Source organism: Equus quagga, chromosome 12, assembly GCF_021613505.1.
Source record: "Equus quagga isolate Etosha38 chromosome 12, UCLA_HA_Equagga_1.0, whole genome shotgun sequence".
Taxonomy (NCBI): domain Eukaryota; kingdom Metazoa; phylum Chordata; class Mammalia; order Perissodactyla; family Equidae; genus Equus; species Equus quagga.
Window position 1 is genome coordinate 7,197,531 of NC_060278.1, and position 20,363 is coordinate 7,217,893.

Genomic DNA, 20,363 nt, shown 5'->3' on the forward strand with positions numbered 1-20,363 from the left:
AAAGAAAAAAGAAGACTGGCAACAGTTGTTAGCGCAGGCCAATCTTTAAAAAAAAAAAAAAATGTTGAGACTATTGAAACATGACTACCATTAAAATTTTAACAGTAATCTGGTATTTTTAGTTTCCTTGAATATAAATGCAAACGCAAATTATGCATTCTAAGGCTTTCAAAAGAGACTGTTCTGAAATAACTGCACAATATAGTCAAAACATATTTATTACTTTTTAGTGTCATTTTGTACACTCCAGTACAAATACAAGAATATAGCCATATTTACAGATATTGAAAAGCAATCTGTATATTCAAACCCTGTATCTAAGTACAGTAGCTTTAAATTCTGAACTACAAGAGCTCTGGTTTGCAGAGTGAACTCCTTCACGCCCTGCCCCCTCCCCTTTGAAATAATCTCTTGAAGCTAAGGCTGTGTTTAAACAGAATAGATTGCTCTTGAAATGGGCTAACAGTTCATTCTCCGCAGTTTTAAGCACCTCCTTTTCAAGATTTTACAAGTGTGAAACATATATAAAATTTAGAGGATAAAACCATTCATTTGGATTATTAAAAGAAGCATGTCTTTAAAAAGGGTGGAAGCATGCAGTTTTCAAGGTGCTTAAAATCTGGTTATAGTCCAAGTTTTAAAATTAAAAGTTAATCAAATTAGTTAAACAGAAAACAAAGGGAAAAAAGGAAGCTGGTTCTTCAGGGGAAATACAGGCTCACCTTCACAAAATATATTTTATTACAGTATCAGTTTTTAAGGTCTGAATGTAATCCTACTTTTTAAAACAAAAATCAAAACCCCGAGGTTTCCGAAGGGCTATTCATATTTGTTTGCAAATGAACTGAACCAAGGTGCCCACCAAAATGAGATAGGTGTTCAAAGCCAAGGCAACAGGCCAACTAGACAGTCTCAGAGATTATGCCGATTTTAATAAATATCCCCTGGTTAACTCAAAAACGTTAGTAGCTGGACACCCATGTCTGTATTAAAGTGAAATATTTAATATGATTTACTAAAGAATAATAAGTGAATCAAATATTGTAAAAATATTTCCAAAAACTTTTAATTTTGTTTAAAAATTCACCAAGAAATTTCAAATTAGGAATCTTCTCCTATATATACGTGAGCAATTCATTTAGGAATGTAAACATTTGTTAAAGCAAAGGAATAAGGTGACATAGATCAATAAACTATTAGCAAGTCAAATTCAAATTTACCTTCAATCACAAGTCAAGCTGCTGTCTGACCAAGTCAAGCTGCTATCTGATCAGAAAATATTTGCATACTACATCACAAATTGCTCACTTCTTTCCCGGAAAGACACAGGACTGCATCTGGCTTAACATAGTTCTTCAGTTTCATTTACATGCACTAACCAAGTCCAGCAAATGTTAACAATCTCACAGGTATGAACATTTCATGACGATAATTTATGACATGTCTTTTCTTACATTTTGAAAGTATTCTCAAGTTACAATAAAAAAAAATCAGTTGCCAGTATAAGATTTTAATTCCTCTCAATTAAACTGGAACATTTTTTGTATTTTAGAAAATATCCATACTATTGCTTACAGTTTACTTTTTAAAATTTATTAAAAAGCCTGAGCATTATCTTCTATACTTTAAATATGCTTAAAGCACAAGAGCAATTTCAGAAGTTTAGTATTCCATAATGTAATCACATTAATGTCTATCATCACAAAATAAGCCCTTGGTGCTGGCAGTTCTGAAAGCACATGAATACATCTGCCTCAACAGGAAAAAAAAGTCTCTAACTCAGGTAAGATTTTCAAATTAAAAGATTTTTCTGCATAAAGAAACCCTTGTTATTTGATATAATACTGGCAGTGTCATGCTAAGGCCATGTGACCAATATTTTAGCAAAGAAAAAAAAAGCCAAGGTAATTTTATAGTAGCAATAGTTTCTTTTTTTATTTTAATATACTTTAGGAAACAATATACAAAGCTGAGCTTTCCCGCCATTTCCAGACAACAGCAGGAAGCTCCAATTACACAAACTGAGCGTTTTGTGATGGCTAAGAACAGGAGTCAGCACCAGACTCGAACAGTTAGCTACAACACAAGCACCCCTCAAAACGAAATGTCGTAACAGCGAGACAGGTAACCAAGGCTTAACGAACGACAACCACTTGGGAAGTGACTCAATCATTCTTGTTGAATTTCATATTTCATTAAATATCTTATACACAATTTCCTGTTAATATGCTTTAAACAAAACCTCCCTTAAGGAATTATTTCAATTAAGTATAAATAGTCAACAAGAATAGTTCTGATAAAGAATCCCCAGGTAGTTCAAATTCTAATATGCATTGACCGAAGGAAAAGAAAAGTAACAATTTTTGTTTGTTTTAACATGTTTATTACAACAGATACAATTCACATCTGACTAGCTTTGTTTCCTCTTTCCCCTCCCACAACCATGTTCATTGGGCCATTTCCTCATTAGCGAGCAATCCATGTACTTTCAGCACACATGCCCAGCAGTACTTTTCAGTCCATTCTAAGAGGGTGCAAATGGATTTCAATAATTTATACAAACAGTGGGTTATGCTCAATCACTGCAAGTTGAAGCTACTGTACAGAGGAATGAAAGGTTATAGAAAAGTGCCATAGCAACAGTGCCTTAAGAAGGGAGAAAAAGAGGAGCTTTAAAAAATGGACAAATCAGATCGAGGATTTCAGAGGGAAATGGAACACACAGGAAATGAAAAACATTTCTCTGCAAAACAAATGGAGAAGCACTGCTCTTGATCAGGTGCAAGTGTGAAAACAGTTGTTTCATGATATTTTGTACACTGCCGATATGGTTCAAAATCGTATCCTTAGACACAGATCGCCTGGCGCTTGCACTGAATTTTTGAAAATGCAAGATTTCTGAATGATAAATTAACCCCCCAAATTTTTTTTTTTAAAAAAAGCTAATTTTGCAGACAGGTTTACATGTAAAAGGCTAGGTATTTAGCCACCTCAGCATTGATTAGTTTTGGATGTCTAAGCTCTGTTACACATGGCTTCCCATGGCTTCACTCTACAAAACATATTTACAACGTGAAGAATACATCTACAAGAAATCTACATTTCAAGGGTTTTACAAATCAATCTTGTATCTTTCCCCTGAATTGACTCTCACAGACCCCGTCCCCTTGTCATTTCCTTTGCCCAGCTTAACGGTCCAAAGTCTACTTAAATGCAGCTCAAAAATGTTAAGATTGGGCAATAGATTTACAGTTCCTGTACTCAAAACCATGTGCAATTATTCACATCTTCACACCATGAAGGAATTCTGATTTTTTAGCTTTTCAAGTTCCTTAATTTGTTGTCTCAAAAATAGTATCCTGAAAAATAAAAGAAGGCATTAGAACCTGTGTCGTCATATAAACGTTACAGAAAAACCAAATTTTTAATGACAATATCTTATGAATAACTACTAGTTAAGACAAAACAATTAAAAACTGATTAGTCTACAGTTAAGACAAAATAATCATTGAATATATGTAGTGCTTCACTGTATCATCACACACACACACACACACAAAGCAGCAGATATTAAACATGAGATAAACCTACATTACATGTTTTCTGGGCCACAATACAGTAAATCTAGGATTAACCAGATGCAAGCAGCTCAGTGTTTTGAACAACTCTTGTCAATATAAATGTAGGTTCATAAAAATGGAGCCAAGTCAAAGTCCAACTGACAAGTATATTTAAAACAAAAGATAAAACACAAAATCCATAGCTAACTAGATTTCCATAAACTTCAGAAAATCACTCCTTTTCTGACCCCTCTCTTCTGTGAACTATGCCATTTATTGCCTGTAGCAGTGAATTAGGCATAATCATATATTAGCTTGATATCGTGTATACTGTTTCAATAAATTGCAATAAATAACAACATAATTTCCTAAAAGTCAAAACATCTGTTTAGCAAGCCAAAATGAACTTTTATGCTTGTTAGAACTACTTCCAGGGGCTGGCCCAGTGGCGCAGTGGTTAAGTGCACATGTTCTGTTCCGGCAGCCTGGGGTTCACCGGTTTGGATCCCAGGTGTGGACATGGCACAGCTTGGCAAGCCATGCTGTGGGCAGGCGTCCCACATATAAAGTAGAGGAAGATGGGCATGGATGTTAGCTCAGGGCCAATTTTCCTCAGCAAAAAGAGGAGGGTTGGCAACAGATGCTGGCTCAGGGCTAATCTTCCTCAAAAATAAATAAATAAATAACTTTTTTTTTTTTGAAAAAAGAACTACTTCCAGAGCAATCCTAGAGTAAAAACTTCCTAGTTGATATTCAAAAAGTACCTCTAGATATTTTAGTAATTGAAATAAAAATTTTCTTTTCCAAGTTCACTATAAATCCCAACTTGGTTATACTAAATATTTGTGGTTTCAAAACAAGATTAACTCCACCTATGACCCAATGACTTATACAGACAGGACGCGAAGCCACTGAAGTTTGTCCTCATACTGTAATAGGCACTTAAAAAAAATCTATATTATTTATCAGGGTGTAGATATCCTACCTAAGTTATAACAGATTAAGAATTATGAGACAATAAGAGTTCAGATACAAACAATAAGAAAACACTAAGATATACATCATTAGAACTGTTGGGACAATTAAATCCCTACTGCAATTTCCAAGATACCAGTGACACAAGAACAATGTAGACAGTAATTTGAAATTTTAACTAAAATAAGTACCCTCACCAGTAGAGTGCTACCCTCAATTCAAGAGGGGACCCTTTATAATGAGTTGATATCAGCAATTCACTTCTCAAATATTACTGTATCTTAAAGAGTTATAAGAAAAAAATCCAATGAAGCATTTAACATGGGTTAAGAGAAAAAATCTAGATGCCATTCACCAGGAATATTATTAAATTATGGAAACAAAGTTAGATAGCATTTTGGAATATGATACAATATACTAAAAAGAACTTCAAATTTCAGAAATAAAATTTGATTTTTCAGTTCAATTTAAGATATAGATATATATATATATATATATAATGCTAAGAAACATAAAAATTTATTTCACCAAAAAGCTTACCTTTGCTCTCGCAAAGTTGCTTGAATTTCACATACTCGGACTAGAGATCTTAAATTTTTTAATTCAGTACAAATTTCTGACATGTGAACACTTCCCATGTTATGGGCTTCTTCTCGCAATCTCGATGCCTATAATAAAGAAATGAAAATCACACAAAATATGTCACATTCACATACAAAAAATAAAACATTAAATTTCTGAGTAGAACTTTACACAAAGATTACAGAATCATCTTTTTCCCTTTAAGTCCACAAAAATGGGGTGAATCTACTGCGAGTTGTTCTTTTTTTTTAAAGATTTTATTTTTTCCTTTTTCTCCCCAAAGCTCCCCGGTACATAGTTGTGTATTCTTCGTTGTGGGTTCTTCTAGTTGTGGCATGCAGGACACTGCCTCAGCGTGGTCTGATGAGTAGTGCCATGTCCGCGCCCAGGATTCGAACTGACGAAACACTGGGCCGCCTGCAGCGGAGCGTGCGAACTTAACCACTCGGCCACGGGGCCAGCCCCCTGCGAGTTGTTCTTTTAAAAAACTGTCTCTAATGGTGGAAGGTACTTAAGATTTCCCCTTTAGGTTTCTTAAAATTTCTTAAAATATTATTTCCAATCTCAGAAAAGTACAGCACTAGGACAGGAGGACTAATGATGTGTAGTTAATAAATTGGCCCAGTGGCACAATGGTTAAGTTTGCACGCTCCACTTTGGCAGCCTGGGGTTCGTGGGTTTGGATCCCTGGCACAGACCTACACACCGCTCATCAAGCCATGTTGTGGTGGCATCCCACATATGAAATAGATAAAGACTGGGGCTGGCCCCATGGCCGAGCGGTTAAAGACACATGCTCTGCTTCAGCAGCCCAGGGTTTTGCCAGTTTGCATCCTGGTATGGACCTAGCACCTCCTTAAGCCATGCTGAGGTGGCGTCCCACATAGCAGAGCCAGACGACCTACAAATAGAATATACAACTATGTACTTGGGGGCTTTGGGGAGAAGAAGAAGAGGGGAAAAAAAAATGGAGGACTAGGTACAGATGTTAGCTAGGTTACCAATCTTTAAAAAAAAAAAAAGCAAAAGAGGAAGATTGGCACACATGTTAGCTCAGAGCCAATCTTCAGGGGAGGGGGGATGTCAGGGGGTGGGTGGGGGTAGGGTGGCAGCTGGGTCAGCCAAAGCAAGTTCAGGTATAACACTGATAAAAGGGCCTCACTGTATTCACATTATCATGAGATACACAACCTATCTCTGTAAACTTACAGAACACTTCAGACAAGACAGTTATCTGATAAACGGGAGAAGCCAATGGCAGTAACTGGAATATCCTAAGGTCCCTCAGCCCATAGCAAAAATGCTTCCTAACTTCTAGTAGCTAGTCTAGTGGGAGAGTCATAAGATTAACAGTACTAACAGATTCTAAAAGTACCAGAGTGGCAGGCTGAATGGAAAAAGCACACTGGCTTTCAGCCACATCACTGTATCAACTGGGTGAATTTGGTATCATGTATTTGGTCTTAAGGGCCTCACTGGTAAATGGGAAAACTCATTATTGCATTGGTTAGCAGTTTTAAGAAGTGGAGAAAATTAACATAAAGCCCTTAGCACAGAGTTAAATGCTAAGCACTTGATAATGGTAGGTATAACAATAATTACATTAAAATATTTTATGTGAAACCACAAAAAGTTACCTCATAAATACCCTAGAAGTACCTATCAAATATTTTATAAAATGACTATAATCTAATTAGAAATTAGTGGTTTTAAATATAGGTTGAATTCAGTGGTCCAGATTAGATTTTCTAACAGTAGAATTAAGATATATTTTGCTAGTCATCTGAAGGTAAAGCATCTGCTGTGAATCATGTAACATACCTGCTTCTCCGCATGATCAGCAGGCCATCCTTGAACATGTTTGATGAGATTTTCATTGAAGTGTGCTGCTAGCGTAGGTGTTAATGAACACGTAGGTCGGGCAGATGAATTCTGTGGTACAACTGCTGCATTTGATGCATTACTACTAGAAGTATGATTTGGACCAGGTGATGGGCTTCTCTGGCTACTGGAAGAGAAAACACAACTGTATGTGCAGTATGTTTAAAAGTAGTTTCTGAGTATCCTAGAAATTGTCAATACTTTCTAATAGTTTAAAGATACCCAAATTCCTAAGAAAAATTTATTTTAACATCAAATAAATAGAATTTAAAATCCAAAGTATATTTTTATCATACATTCGTCAATACACTTTTGGGGGAAAAAAAAGACCCCTTTAAATACTAATGTCAGAGTCAAATTCAAATAACAGTACTCTCCAAATGTGAGAGCAGAACCTGCTGATTTTGAATACTGCAAACACTAATAAGAATGTAACTAAGAAAAGGTCACATTTTAACAATTGTAGATATACGGCACATCTGAATATTATATCTTAAATACATGTAGATAAGGAAGGGAAAAATATGTTGTCTTTGTTTAAACAACAGAACAAAGTACTGAATCAGAGGATGAAGTAATGTGAAGCAAAATACAGGCATATCATAGGATAGCAATGAATGAGTTTAGTGGCAAAATAACACCAAAAAAGTAACACTCTGAAATTGGTTATCTTCTTTTAAAACTGTATGGCTTGGGCTAGGGTTTGGGGAATATGGTAGTGAGAACCAAAAATTTAATCACCCAAGTTGATTTCCTACCTGCTTCACCAGACTTGGCTCTGAATGAATTTCAGTTATTTCCAAAAACTAAATCTCCCAAAGGATGAAGAGTTTTCATCACTGAGGATATTTAAAATAATACTGCAGCCTCTAAAGACAATTTAAAAGAAGAATTTCCCAAAAGTGTTCTGAGCAATGGCAACATTGCTGGAGTAAGTAGACAGCTTCCCAAGGTGATTATTTTGAAGGGAACAACTCTCATTTGGATGTATAAGTTCTGAAATGCTTGTTTAGAAAACAACAATAAAAACAACAGTTGAATTATTTTGCCACCTCATAGCAAGAAATAAAAATAGGAAAATCAATCAAATGAAAATCATTTGAAGTTGTATCGTTAATTAATAAAGAACAGGGACAACAAAATACAGCTCTAACTGACATGCAATCCGTATAGGGTCAGAGTTGAAGCTACCAGGAAAGCTGACACATACCAGTTGGAAAATACTGGCCCATGTTTTAGACATGAGATCTTTGACTTTGTCAATATACTCAAATCTAAAACTGCTATGAGGTTAAAAATGATGTCATTTACAACAAAGTATTATAAAATCATGTGCCCTCTTTATACAAGTATCATATACTTTGTTACTCCCATATTTCACTAAGTGAAATTCTAAAGAAAGAGACACTTTCTTCAAAATAACCCAAGCTTCACTCCTAGAGACAATAATCTACTTGTAGATGAGATCTGTCCTTGTAGATTTTATAACACAAAACTAAATTAGGCTATCCATGGATTCTTCCAAGACCAAATTCTATTATATACACATATTTTAATATTCGAACAATGCAGCATGCCATATTAAGGAAAAAATAATGTTATCTCAACACAGAGTATCAACCTACTTTGAGCGCTGAAGACTTCGAGGAGAGACAGGTTCATGACCTTGCTGCTTGTCAGCAGTTACAGGCTGCTGTGTGGCTGATTGTGAAACTGGTCCTTGCTTGACTACTGGAGTACTGACCTGAAATTTCAAAATCTAGTGAGATGGGCTTCTATTTATCACACAGGGCAAACAGCATGGAAACCAGATAAAAGCAAAAGTTCTATCAATGAAACTTTCCAATTATTTATATTCTTCAGTGATTTTTAAGCTAACAAGAGTCGTCCTAATTCTGTTTCATAATAAGATTAATATTCGTGATACAGACATATTTAATCATGTAAACTGTCATTTACATATCCCAAATCCACATACCTCTCCAAATGTAGTTAATAATCTTAAAAACACTGTAAAATCTAGACATTTAAAAAAGTAGAATCAAATGAGTTTCCAAAGGTGGTGCACTGGGAAGAGAGTGAAGGTCTGAGACTGAGATCTAGTTCCTTCATACCACGGCCCAGGGGCCCCAAATTACGTTCTGAGCACACCAGCAGAAGAAAACAGTTCTCCTTGGGGCCGGGCCTGTGGCTGAGTGGGTAATTTGGCGCGCTCTGCTTTGACGGCCCAGGGTTTCACCGGTTCGGATCTTGGGCACGGACATGGCACCGCTCGTCAGGCCACGCTGAGGTGGCATCCCACATGCCACAACTAGAAGGACCCACAACTAAAAATACACAACTATGTACCGGAAGGCTTTGGGGAGAAAAAGGAAAAATAAAATCTTAAAAACAAAACCCCAAAACACCCAGTTCTCCTGATTTTGAGCCCAGTTTTCTTTACAATACACTATAATACCTCTTCTGATTTACTGTTACTTCTGTATCAATAATAATAAATGTTACTATATCATGCAAATACAGCTGCTTGAATCCCAACCACATAAGTAGAGAAATGTATAGACTGCTCTATCAAAGAATGAGCCTACATAAAATTCAGCTTGAATGGTTTTCATAGAGATGTTACCCTAGAGAGGCAGACCAAGAGGTCTATGACTGCCAGTGGGGATACATACACTATTGATAGTCAGATGCTGCAGAGAGAAAACAAGCGATTTTAAGTCTCAAAGTAAGGCACAAAGGCAGATAAAGCCAGCTGTGATTAAGTCACATCCTCCAGCGGCAGAATTTTTTGTTTGGGGTTTTTTCTGGATGATTAATATTCTCTCAAACAAATGTGCATAGGCCTCCTACTTCTGAATATAAAAGAACATGTTCTTTTATAAAGAACATTTTTATAAGTTCTACATAAGATCAAATGTCCACTTATTTTTAAAAATGACTACAAAAAGTTTTTGGATGTAAAACTGATAGCCATCTGCTTCACGGATTTGAAATGCTAATTTTATAAATGACTGTAAAACTAACACTACCACTTAGTTCACTTTTAGTCATCATTTATTGTACTCTTAAGATATCACTCTGATGCTAAGTTTTGAGCTCTAAGAATAGGGTCTCTTTTGCTGAAACTCACATTTTAATTTTTCTCCCATCAAAATACAGGTAAACAACACGGAAGTGAATAAAAAAACTCTAACAAGAGTAACTCAGAATTTAAAAAAAATCAATCTAGATCGACCCTGAAGCATGTATAATAAATGGTTGAAGTAGGGAAGAAATGAGCCAATAGGAAGACCTAAAAGCTGGCCTACCATCAATTTCAAGCTATGTTTCAAGGCATTTTTATTTTTAGGCATCTGCCTACGATTTTATTTGAATAAGGAACTCTTCAGCATAAAGTTTGAAACAGCCCACTATTTTACAACAACTAAAAAAAATTTCCTCCTATATTTACCATTGAGTAAATACAGACAAATCTCAATGTTTTACTGGTGGTATGCTACAAAGCAAAAAATGGGTATGATTGGGTTTTGCCCATGAATTTGTGGGCCAAACTCAAATGATGTAATACAAAATTTGACTGCAGCACTGTAAAGTCCTGTTCACAGACCAGTAAGAAGACACCAGCAGTCTTCTAACTCTGCTCTGAGGAGCCATCCATGGAAGATTTTGCTTGGATAAACACAGGTAGTACAGCTTAGTAAAATGGGTTCTGTTTCAGAAAGACCTAGGTCTCAAATTCTGACTCCACCAGACAAACTAGATTTAACCAAAAGTTTAGTTTTCTTATCTGTTAAATGAGGCAAATAGTGGTTGATTCTCATGATGTCAAAGTTAAATACATATAAAGTTGTTAGCAGAGAAACAGGCTCATTTCTGAAATAAAAGTATGGGAAAAAAGTCACTGGGAAACGTGTCCTCTCATTATCTCTTACAGTTTGAAAACTCTACAAATATTAAGACTCAATTAGTATATCCTTCTTTATCCCGCTGTCCATGTTAGAAACCCCAAAGCCAATAAAGAGAATAGAATCAGTGCATAAAAGTGGTACAGATGTAACTCCCTCCTCCATCTCCCAATTAACTGAGATTCTAACCTGCATCTGTTCACACTCACTGTCATTCACTCCACCACTATTTCATTCTCAAAAAGGGTCTTCCTACAATACAGACTCTAAATTCTAAATTCTAAAACATTATTAACTTGTTTTTCCAAAAGTAAGTGGTTTCTTTTCCAAATTTCCTTCAAAGGCGACATACCTTTGGCTGTGATGAAACGGGAGGAGTACTAATCAAAGGTTTGATAGGGACTGTGTTAGTTTGAGGTGTGCTTATTCTTGGAGACACATACGATCTTGGGGATGATGCATCAGATGTTAAAGACATTGGAGACTGACTAGATGGCTGGGCTGTAAAAGAGTGAAGTAATTAATTTCAAATAAATCCAAAACCTCTGTAATATACGTGGGGGAGATCTTTGCATCTGTCTACATGTCCCATGTCCCCCAAAGAGAAAACTTATCTGAAAAAGTCAGAATGAGGTACTCACTGGGGCCACACTAAATAAATGAGCTGTGGGACAGAGATAAATTAGCAAACCCAGTGCAGGCCCCCTCTCTCTTTCTAAGGCTGGAGCAAGAAGGTAAGCCTGAACCTATTCTCACATGAAGGCATCCTCACCATCCTCATTTCTTCTTTCTTATTCTACATTTAGGTCCCATTATGTCCCTTAGTCTCCTGCCTCATGAGGCTAACCAGAGGGTTATAAGAGTCTTTTCACAATTATACTTCAATTTTAGACCACATATTCCTGCTCATTTTATCAGCTTTCTGAATTGGGGCTGGGGAACAAGTCAAAATGACCCTTTTCATTTCCCTTTTGTTCCTAAGTGTATCTCTTTCCACTGGATAGTTTCACGGAGAGGAAGGATAGCTAACTCAAGGCAGGACTCTTGAGCATTTCTGACTAGTTTTTCTAGTCAAAAACTATCTAACATCAACTTGAACCAAATTTTCACTCCTAAAATATATTCAATGTTTCACAAAGATTGAAGGCATATCATAGTTTACTTTCAGCTTTGGAGTAAAATATCTTACTAACAACTTAAATTCTGAATTATATGTATATACACTAATACAGATTTGATGACAATACTGTAAGATAAATTTCAAAGCTTGTTCATCTAAAAAGAAAAGGTAAATGAAAATACCATGGAATAAAATAATGTTAAAAATCAAACATAAAATAAAGTCATTATTGTAGCTAATGTCTTCAAACTCTTTTTAAAAACTTGTTATTAATTCCCTTCCCCAAAATCAAGATACAATTCTAGAGATGCCTAAGAATATGAATACCTTGTGTGGAGAGTTGCGCAGCTTGAGAGATCAAAGACGTTATGTTGAAAGCAGATGGTCCAGCAGTGAGAAACTTATGGATTATAGACTGCAGTGAGGCTTGTGTCACAGCTGCTGTAAGAACTAAAAACATTTCATATCTTAAATTCAAATAAAACACAGAGGCATGCATGGCATTAGCACCAACTCGAAAACTCAAGAACCACCCACCCGAAAGTGCAGTGTTTGAACCCAGAACTCTCAAAATCAAAGTCAAGAAGAAAGGCGTAACATAATAGGTCTAGACATGTGAAATGATCTGAGGCAGAGGAAAAGAAATTTAATGAGTTTATAATAAACAAAAACCGTATTCTTTACACTAAACTTTAGGTGTTCAGTTAAAAAAAACTCCTCGATGAGACTCTTTAAAAAACAGTAAAGTGTGTTCACTGGAACTTCTGATTATACCACAAACCTATCCATATAAAGTGTGGAATACATGACACGGAATTAACTGGATAAATGGTAGCTATTTCATGTAGCTGGTTTATGAGACAAGCTAACCATGCCCTACATCAGCACCCACCCCAACAATCTTATAAAATGGATATTAAAAAGCTGAATACTTAGGAATATCATGTATTTCTGAAGCATAAGATCTTTGATTATTGACATTTTCCTACGCTACCGTTTCTTCAGTTTGTTGCCCCACTTTGCCTAGTAAAATGTTAACAAATGAAAGAATGGCATTGCTATCTTAGAGAATAAAATCAAAATACAGAAAAGTTGAGGACAATAAGAATAGAAGACTAATGACCAAGTAGCCTGAGATAGCTCCATTTTTAGGACAATGCTTGAAGAACTTAACGACTTAACACTATCAAATATATTATATCAAAGTGTACACAAATAGAAAATTTTGCAACGCTCTTCGTATTTAACGGTTGAATCTGAATGTTTTACGAATTAAAACTACATCCACTTTTATTCAGACTTCTTTGAGGTGGCTGCCTAAATACTTTAGTAGCATACTGAAATGCAAGGTTGGAATTAACAATGCAATAAACTAGGAAAAATAACAAAATGTTATCTATTACCTCCCTTCTCAAATTTTTTCCAAGTATTCTAAGAAGGGACTACCCGAATTCCTACTCTTTTAGTAACTAGCATATTTTTAATATTCCAAATAATTAATTACCCATACCAGAAGGTTTTTTTTGAAATATGGCGGATATCAATTTTTTTATATCGGTTTTAGCAAACGTTCTTTGCTTCATTTTTACTTAAAAAAAAATCACCACAAACATTAAGCAGGCAGAACAGTTTATCTTCAGTAACTACCAGGTACATAGTAAGTCTTGAAAACTATATAGAAAATCCAGGCTATTGCTAACTTGATTACAACACCAAAGGCCTTAAACTGTGGGGAATATAAATTTCAAAGAATGAAGTTCAAATGGGCACTTCAAAATGAAACAAAGACTGTTCCTAAACTGAGGATTTAGTTACTAGTTACATAATTTTGCAAAATGCACATGGATTTTTAAAACTTGTTACTATGAAAATTTACCTTCATTTATTTTGGATATGTCCACATTAGAATTATTAAGTTGCAGTGTGGCTTGCAAAGCAGGAAGCAACTGTCTAAGAAGATTTGGGTCCTGAAGTAATGGAGGTATTGGTGACTGTGGAACAGGAGAAACAGGGATTGCTGAAGCAGATGTTGGAGGTGCAGATGTGGGATTCAGTCCAGAGGCAGAAGACGTGGAAGGAGTTGTGCAAGAATGTGATACAGATTTGTCTCCTGACGTAGATTCTAGATAAAAAGGAAATAACACAGCTGAAAAAATTACTTGAAAAGAGGAAACTGGAACCAACACCAAACAAGCAACTTCCATGTACCAGGCACCTAACTCAAGTAATCTCATTTAATCTCTACAAAATAGCACACAGAGGGGGCTGCTCAGTAAGTATCTGACTAGAAATAATGAGGTATGCATTTTTATATCCCTATTTCATAGGTGAGAAAATTGAAGAAGAAAGATTACATAACTTGTTTCAAGTCACAAAACCTGGTAAAGGAATAATTCAATCCCATCCATGTCTGATTTCAAAATTACCATACTGTTTATTAGCAATGCTGTCTCAAAACACAGTTATGTACTAACCACACAATCAAGAAGCTTCTGTTAGGATAAAAGGACGATTCTCCAGAATTTAACTTATATGTCTGATAAAATAAGGTGAAAGTGTTTATGACCACAAAAACAACATGACAGTGACTTTAATACAAATCAGGATAGGTACCACAGTGAGCAACCCCATATGGGCTAAGGATATTGATAAGAGGAGACTCCTACTTTGAACTTCCTATCCTTAACTATTAAGCTTTAGAATTACATCTTTTCCTTTTGTAATTAAATATATAAGGCAATGAGCTTTTTATCATTTAAAGATTATTAGCACTAAAAATGACATTTTTAATTGCAAAAAAAACCCCCACAAAATCCCCAGCCTCACTATTTTAAAAATTAAAAATGTGCAAAATATGCATGAAAATTCTATTACCTGAAAGCTGTGATTGTAAATTATTTATAAAGAGTCAATACAAGTGCAATCAAAACCCCAATAGCATTTTTGGTAGCATTTGACAGGCTGATTCTGCAACTTATTTGAAAGAAGGAAAGGCTAGTAACAGCCACAAAATTCCTGAAGAAAAAAACATGGCTGGTGACGTGCCTTAAAGATATAAAACATTTATTTAAAACAAAACCAATTAATGGTAGACTAACCTTTTTTTTTTTTTTTAATATATTTAAGTCTTTAGAACTAGAAGAGGGAAACAGAGGAAGCTATCTTTGACATCAGGATGCAGAAAATTACAAAAACCAAAACAATTAAACCTAAAGTATTGGTAACCAAAATATTTTAAGGCACTCCTGTAAATCAAAAAGGACATTCATAGAAAAATGAGCAAAAGACATGAAATGAAAAGACATTTTAAAGAAGGAGAAACCTGAATGGTTAAACAAACTGAAAGACACTCAACTTCACTGATAATCATGAAAATGCAAATTAAAGCAACAGGATAGCCTTTCCCGCTCACCAGATTGACAATAATTTAAGTCTGACACAGGCCAGCCTCGTGGCCAAGTGGTTAAGTTCCTGCGCTCTGCTTGGGTGGCCCAGGGTTTCGGTGGTTCGGATTCTGGGTGCAGACATGCCACAACCAGAAGGACCCACAACTAAAAATACACAACTATGTACCAGGGGGCTTTGGGAGAAAAAGGAACAATAAAATCTTAAATAAATAAAGTCTGACAACATCAAATGTTAGCAAGGAGTAATGGGAACACTTAACATTTCTAGTAGAGACTAAAACGATCTAATCACACTGGAAAAATAAGTTGGCGTTATCTAGAAAAACTGTAGATGCACACGCTTCATGACCCAGTAATTCTCCTTAGGTACACACCCTTAGAGAAACTCTGATTTACATAAATCAGAAGAAACATTCGACAATTTTTATAACAGTATTTTGCTTATTTTAGCAAAAACTAGAAACAAACCAAATGTCCACCAACAGGAAAATGAACACAAATTGGTATCTTCATACCATGGGACTTCACTAATACAGTGACTTTAATGGAGGTAAGAGAGAATTAGAAACAGAGGTCCCATGGTAACGACATTAAGACTGGACTATTCAAGATGTTCATACATCTTCTCTCACAATATTCACCTAAAGACTAAATATGAAAATTTGCTAAAGTATCTTTAATTTCCCATACATACTCATTTCTTGAAGATTTTCAAGCTCATATATATGTTATATCACTGAATTAAAACCGCTATTATGATGTATAGAAGTTTTAGGAACACTGCATTTGAATATTACACTGCTACCTAATAACTAGATGTTCATTTTCAATTCTAGGAACTAAATATTCATTAACCTTCATGGTCCCAGAGATGCTGGGAATTACTAAGCAAGCTTATTGAAAAGGGACACCTCTATCAGCCTTTTTACACCACTCCTGTAAGAGTCCAAAGAACTAGGGGAAATAGCTCTTACAACATGGACCTCATAGCTGCTTTAAGTTCATTTCAAGGATGTGCTGATCAATTATGATGAACTCAGAAGGCCTAAGACATTTTAATTTTTATAAGGTAGATACTTTAATTCTCCTAATGCATACATTTTAAAAGACGGTCCATAAGTCTAAGAGACCACCTATCATTTTCAGCTTTGCTGTTTTGGATTCATAGACAAGTATAAACTTGAATGAAGTAAGATTTTCCTTGTGAAAACCTGCTGTCAGTTATTACATTGTATGGGGCAATTATAGACTACAGGAGCAGTTTTCTCCAGATCATATCCCTTAAGGTTCAGCTTAGGGGCGTCTTGATTTATGGTTAGAATGAATCAAGTTCTGTATTTTTACATCCTGCATGAACAATTAAATTAGTACTTAGATCCCTCTGCAATGATCCTTACTCCATTATTACTTTTACTGTGGTTTTTGCCTGCTTTCAATGACAGGAGTTGGAGAAGAAGGTGTGAGTTGTTTTCAAATTTGTTTTGGTGCTGCTAAATCTATCCACAGATTTGAAAAATTAATACAGGCTTGAAAATTCTTCAATGTTGCTTTTAATGCAAGAAAAGGAAACATTCCAAAATAAGGAAACTAATACATATTACCATAAAGAAATAAAGTCACAAAAACTAAACATCCTTAAGTTGTGATTTTAATACGGAGAGATTTCTTCTGAGAGCTTTGTGAGAGACGACGGATGAAGAGCAAGGCAACCAGTTGATACTACTTAATACTTATGGGACCTTCGAGCAAGTGACATTTCTGAAAGCCAGAATTTCTCTATTAAAAAGTCTGATTTTGAGGGGCTGGCTCCGCAGCCGAGTGGTTGGGTTTGCGCGCTCCGCTGCAGGCGGCCCAGTGTTTCGTTGATTCGAATCCTGGGCGCAGACATGGCACTGCTCATCAAGCCACGCTGAGGCAGTGTCCCACATGCCACAACTAGAAGGACCCACAACTAAAATATACAACTATGTACTGGGAGGCTTTGGGGAGAAAAAAGGAAAAAAATAAAATCTTAAAAAAAAGAAAAGTCTGATTTTGAGTATGAGTTTTCAAAAAGAAATGCTATCACAATCACCTGAAAATTAAAAAAAAAAACACAACAGGCTGGCCAAGTGGCGCAGTGGTTATGTGCGCAAGTTCCCCTTCTCGGCAGCCTGCAGTTCGCTGGTTCAGATCCCGGCTGTGGACATGACACCACTTGGCAAAAGCCATGCTGTGGTAGGCATCCCACGTATAAAGTGGAGGAAGATGGGCATGGATATTAGCTCAGGGCCAGTCTTCCTCAGCAAAAAGAGGAGGATTAGCAGTAGTTAGCTCAGGGCTAATCTTCCTCAAAAAAAAAAAAAAAAAACACAAAAAACAAAAAACAGATACCAGGGCTCCATCCCAGATCTAATGAACCTGGGGAGACCCAAGCATATGTTGAACTTGTAAGAAAGAGCTCTATGGGTGATTCTGGCACCCCTTGCTGGTTATGAAAAAACAGATCAGAGAACTTCCCAAGATTCCTTTTAAGTTTAAAAACAAAATGAAACACAACCAAAACAAAATTAAAAACACAGCACAAACATGGAGGACTGAATGGAGAAAGGGTAAGATCAAAGACAGAAAAGCTAAACTACACTTTCTGGCAGGTATTCAGCAAGCTATTTTCACTAGTAAAAAATAGCTCCATTCATCCCCTCTCCCTAAAAGACAACCATACAAAAGCCCATCCAAAGCATGTTTTAATATTATTTGCCTCAATCTACAAGCAAAATGGAAAATAACTGACTTATTTAATAATTAATATAAATATAAAATGCTATCCTGAAAGGTAATCTTAGTTTCATCACTAAAATATTATAAAAGCAAAGTATCGGTTAGGTGCTCCTCCTGTGTTCAGTGAGCCCTAACACAGATCTATTTATCTTACCCAGAATCTTCTATTATGTAGTTTACCATCTCTCCCTTCTATGAGAACATGAACTCCTGCAGGAGATGAATTTTGTTCTATCACTGTAGCCCTGGTACAAAATGAGACTTGGCACCAAGATGGCATCAACACGTATTTGTTGACTGGATGCCTGATTCTGCAATAAAAGCCCAAGTGCATGTGAATGTGCTCTTTCACTTAACCTCTAGTCTCAAAACGTTGGCTAACAGGGAGGAGAGTCGAAGGTCTCCATAAATAATTGACAAAGCAGACAATAAATGGCTCACTTCATGCTATTTTCATAAAGCTGAGTAACATTATACAGTCTTTGAGACAAATTTAACTCATTTGGACTTATTTTAAATAATCTTATAAAATAATCAACCACTTTTTCCCGCCCCCACACAAAGGCAACAAAACTACTGTTTGAAACAAGTACACAATCACTGAGTGTCTTTTCTACACAGATATTTAATTTTCATTAGCAGTTCTATTTGTCTAAAACCTTTTAATCTAGAATGTAATCTGTTAGGATGTGAGGTTAATACACCTAATCACATGTTTGTACAGATTTTTTATTTTTAAGGAAGATTAGCCCTGAGCTAACTGCTGCCAATCTTCCTCTTTTTGCTGAGGAAGACTGGCCCTGAGCTAACATCCACGCCCATCTTCCTCTACTTTACATGTGGGACGCCTACCACAGCATGGCTTTTGCCAAGCGGTGCCATGTCCGCACCTGGGATCCGAACCGGAGAACCCCCAGGCCGCCGAGAAGAGGAATGTGTGAAGTTAACCACTGCATCACTGGGCCGGCCCCTGTACAGATTTTTATCAAATGAAACAAAAGAAATATCTGGATCCTTGAAAATAGCTAAAGACAAATAATGAGTTTACATAAGAGAAGTAATACAGTGTTTCACATTACGAAGCCATTTCAATAGGCTCTTCTGCTTTTTAAGAATATCAACCTCTAGTCTCATTCCTTAAATGCAAACTTTCCCAAGCATTCAAGAAACCCAGGTTACTTTAAGCATTTTTTCACAATTAGTCTTTGGCAGTAGAATGGTATCTGGTTTTAGCGCTAGCATTTTAATCGTGTGTGTGTGTGTGTGTGTGTGTGTTTTTGCACCTAGGATCTTTTTAAGGATATTTAGTGATCTCTTGCCAGGCTATTTTAAACTTAAATGAACTAAGTCACTTTCCTACCCGATATTTCTATGACTTATAGATCTCTCACCAATTCTTTACTTTAATATGAGCCATAAAATAAGTAGGTTACCCTTTGATTTTAATTTAAATTGTGTATATTTGTTTTGATAAAACCTTTTTCTCTTCCTTTATGCTTTTAATTATGTTATTCATTTATATTTCCAATTTTTGCCAGTAGAGGGAGTAAACTACCAAAGACTAGACTTCATATAGAAATCTATTACTAAAACCTAACTTTTTAAAGGTTTAAAGTACTATCATTCACTTCTTCTAATTATAGGCACCCTTTCAAAATATCCGACAGCATATACCAAAGTCAAAATTTGTTTCTGACCTACAATTTTTCTGGTATGCCAAATAACTCCTTTTCGATCTATAAGAAGATCTAAAAAGACAGTGCACTTAGAGAGTAAAAGGTACTAATTGCATTTCTAATCATTAATTTCCCATGATGTTCTGACAGCTGCTGTATTAATACTGAACAGCACATGTGAACAAAACTCTGACTACTGATACCACAACAGCAGCCTGCTTGTTCCACTGGGTAGTAGTGGTGTTACAAAGAAGAGTACAACATGGAGAAATTATAAAGAAAAACAAGGTATACAAGTGTAGTAGAAACAAACATAAGATTGCTAGGTGACAACACATGGTATATAATCTGTGACTTTCATTTTAACTTACTTTTAATTTTATAATTCATGAATATTTCTAATCATGTATCCATACAGAACTTTTTCTAAGCATTTAGAAATACACATAAATAAAATGTTGAAATTTTATAACAAAGATATATTTTTGCAACTT

General features: G+C 35.7%; 1 protein-coding gene across 8 annotated transcripts in view; it reads right to left on the minus strand.

Annotated features, from left to right (window-relative positions):
• Positions 1-2,366: 2,366 nt before the first annotated feature.
• The window catches only part of WAC (WW domain containing adaptor with coiled-coil), a 76,704-nt gene continuing 58,707 nt past the window's right edge, over positions 2,367-20,363 (minus strand). For 7 of the 8 annotated variants that reach the window (XM_046678488.1, XM_046678485.1, XM_046678487.1 and 4 more), the window contains 7 exons: positions 13,903-14,148; positions 12,354-12,476; positions 11,259-11,407; positions 8,624-8,742; positions 6,939-7,125; positions 5,076-5,203; positions 2,367-3,359 (listed from right to left, as the gene is read on the minus strand). In XM_046678488.1, the coding sequence (XP_046534444.1) occupies positions 3,290-3,359; positions 5,076-5,203; positions 6,939-7,125; positions 8,624-8,742; positions 11,259-11,407; positions 12,354-12,476; positions 13,903-14,148 (1,022 nt within the window). In that variant the 3' untranslated portion in view covers positions 2,367-3,289. The remainder of the gene's footprint in view (positions 3,360-5,075; positions 5,204-6,938; positions 7,126-8,623; positions 8,743-11,258; positions 11,408-12,353; positions 12,477-13,902; positions 14,149-20,363) is intronic. The other variant, XM_046678486.1, reaches the window with a different exon arrangement.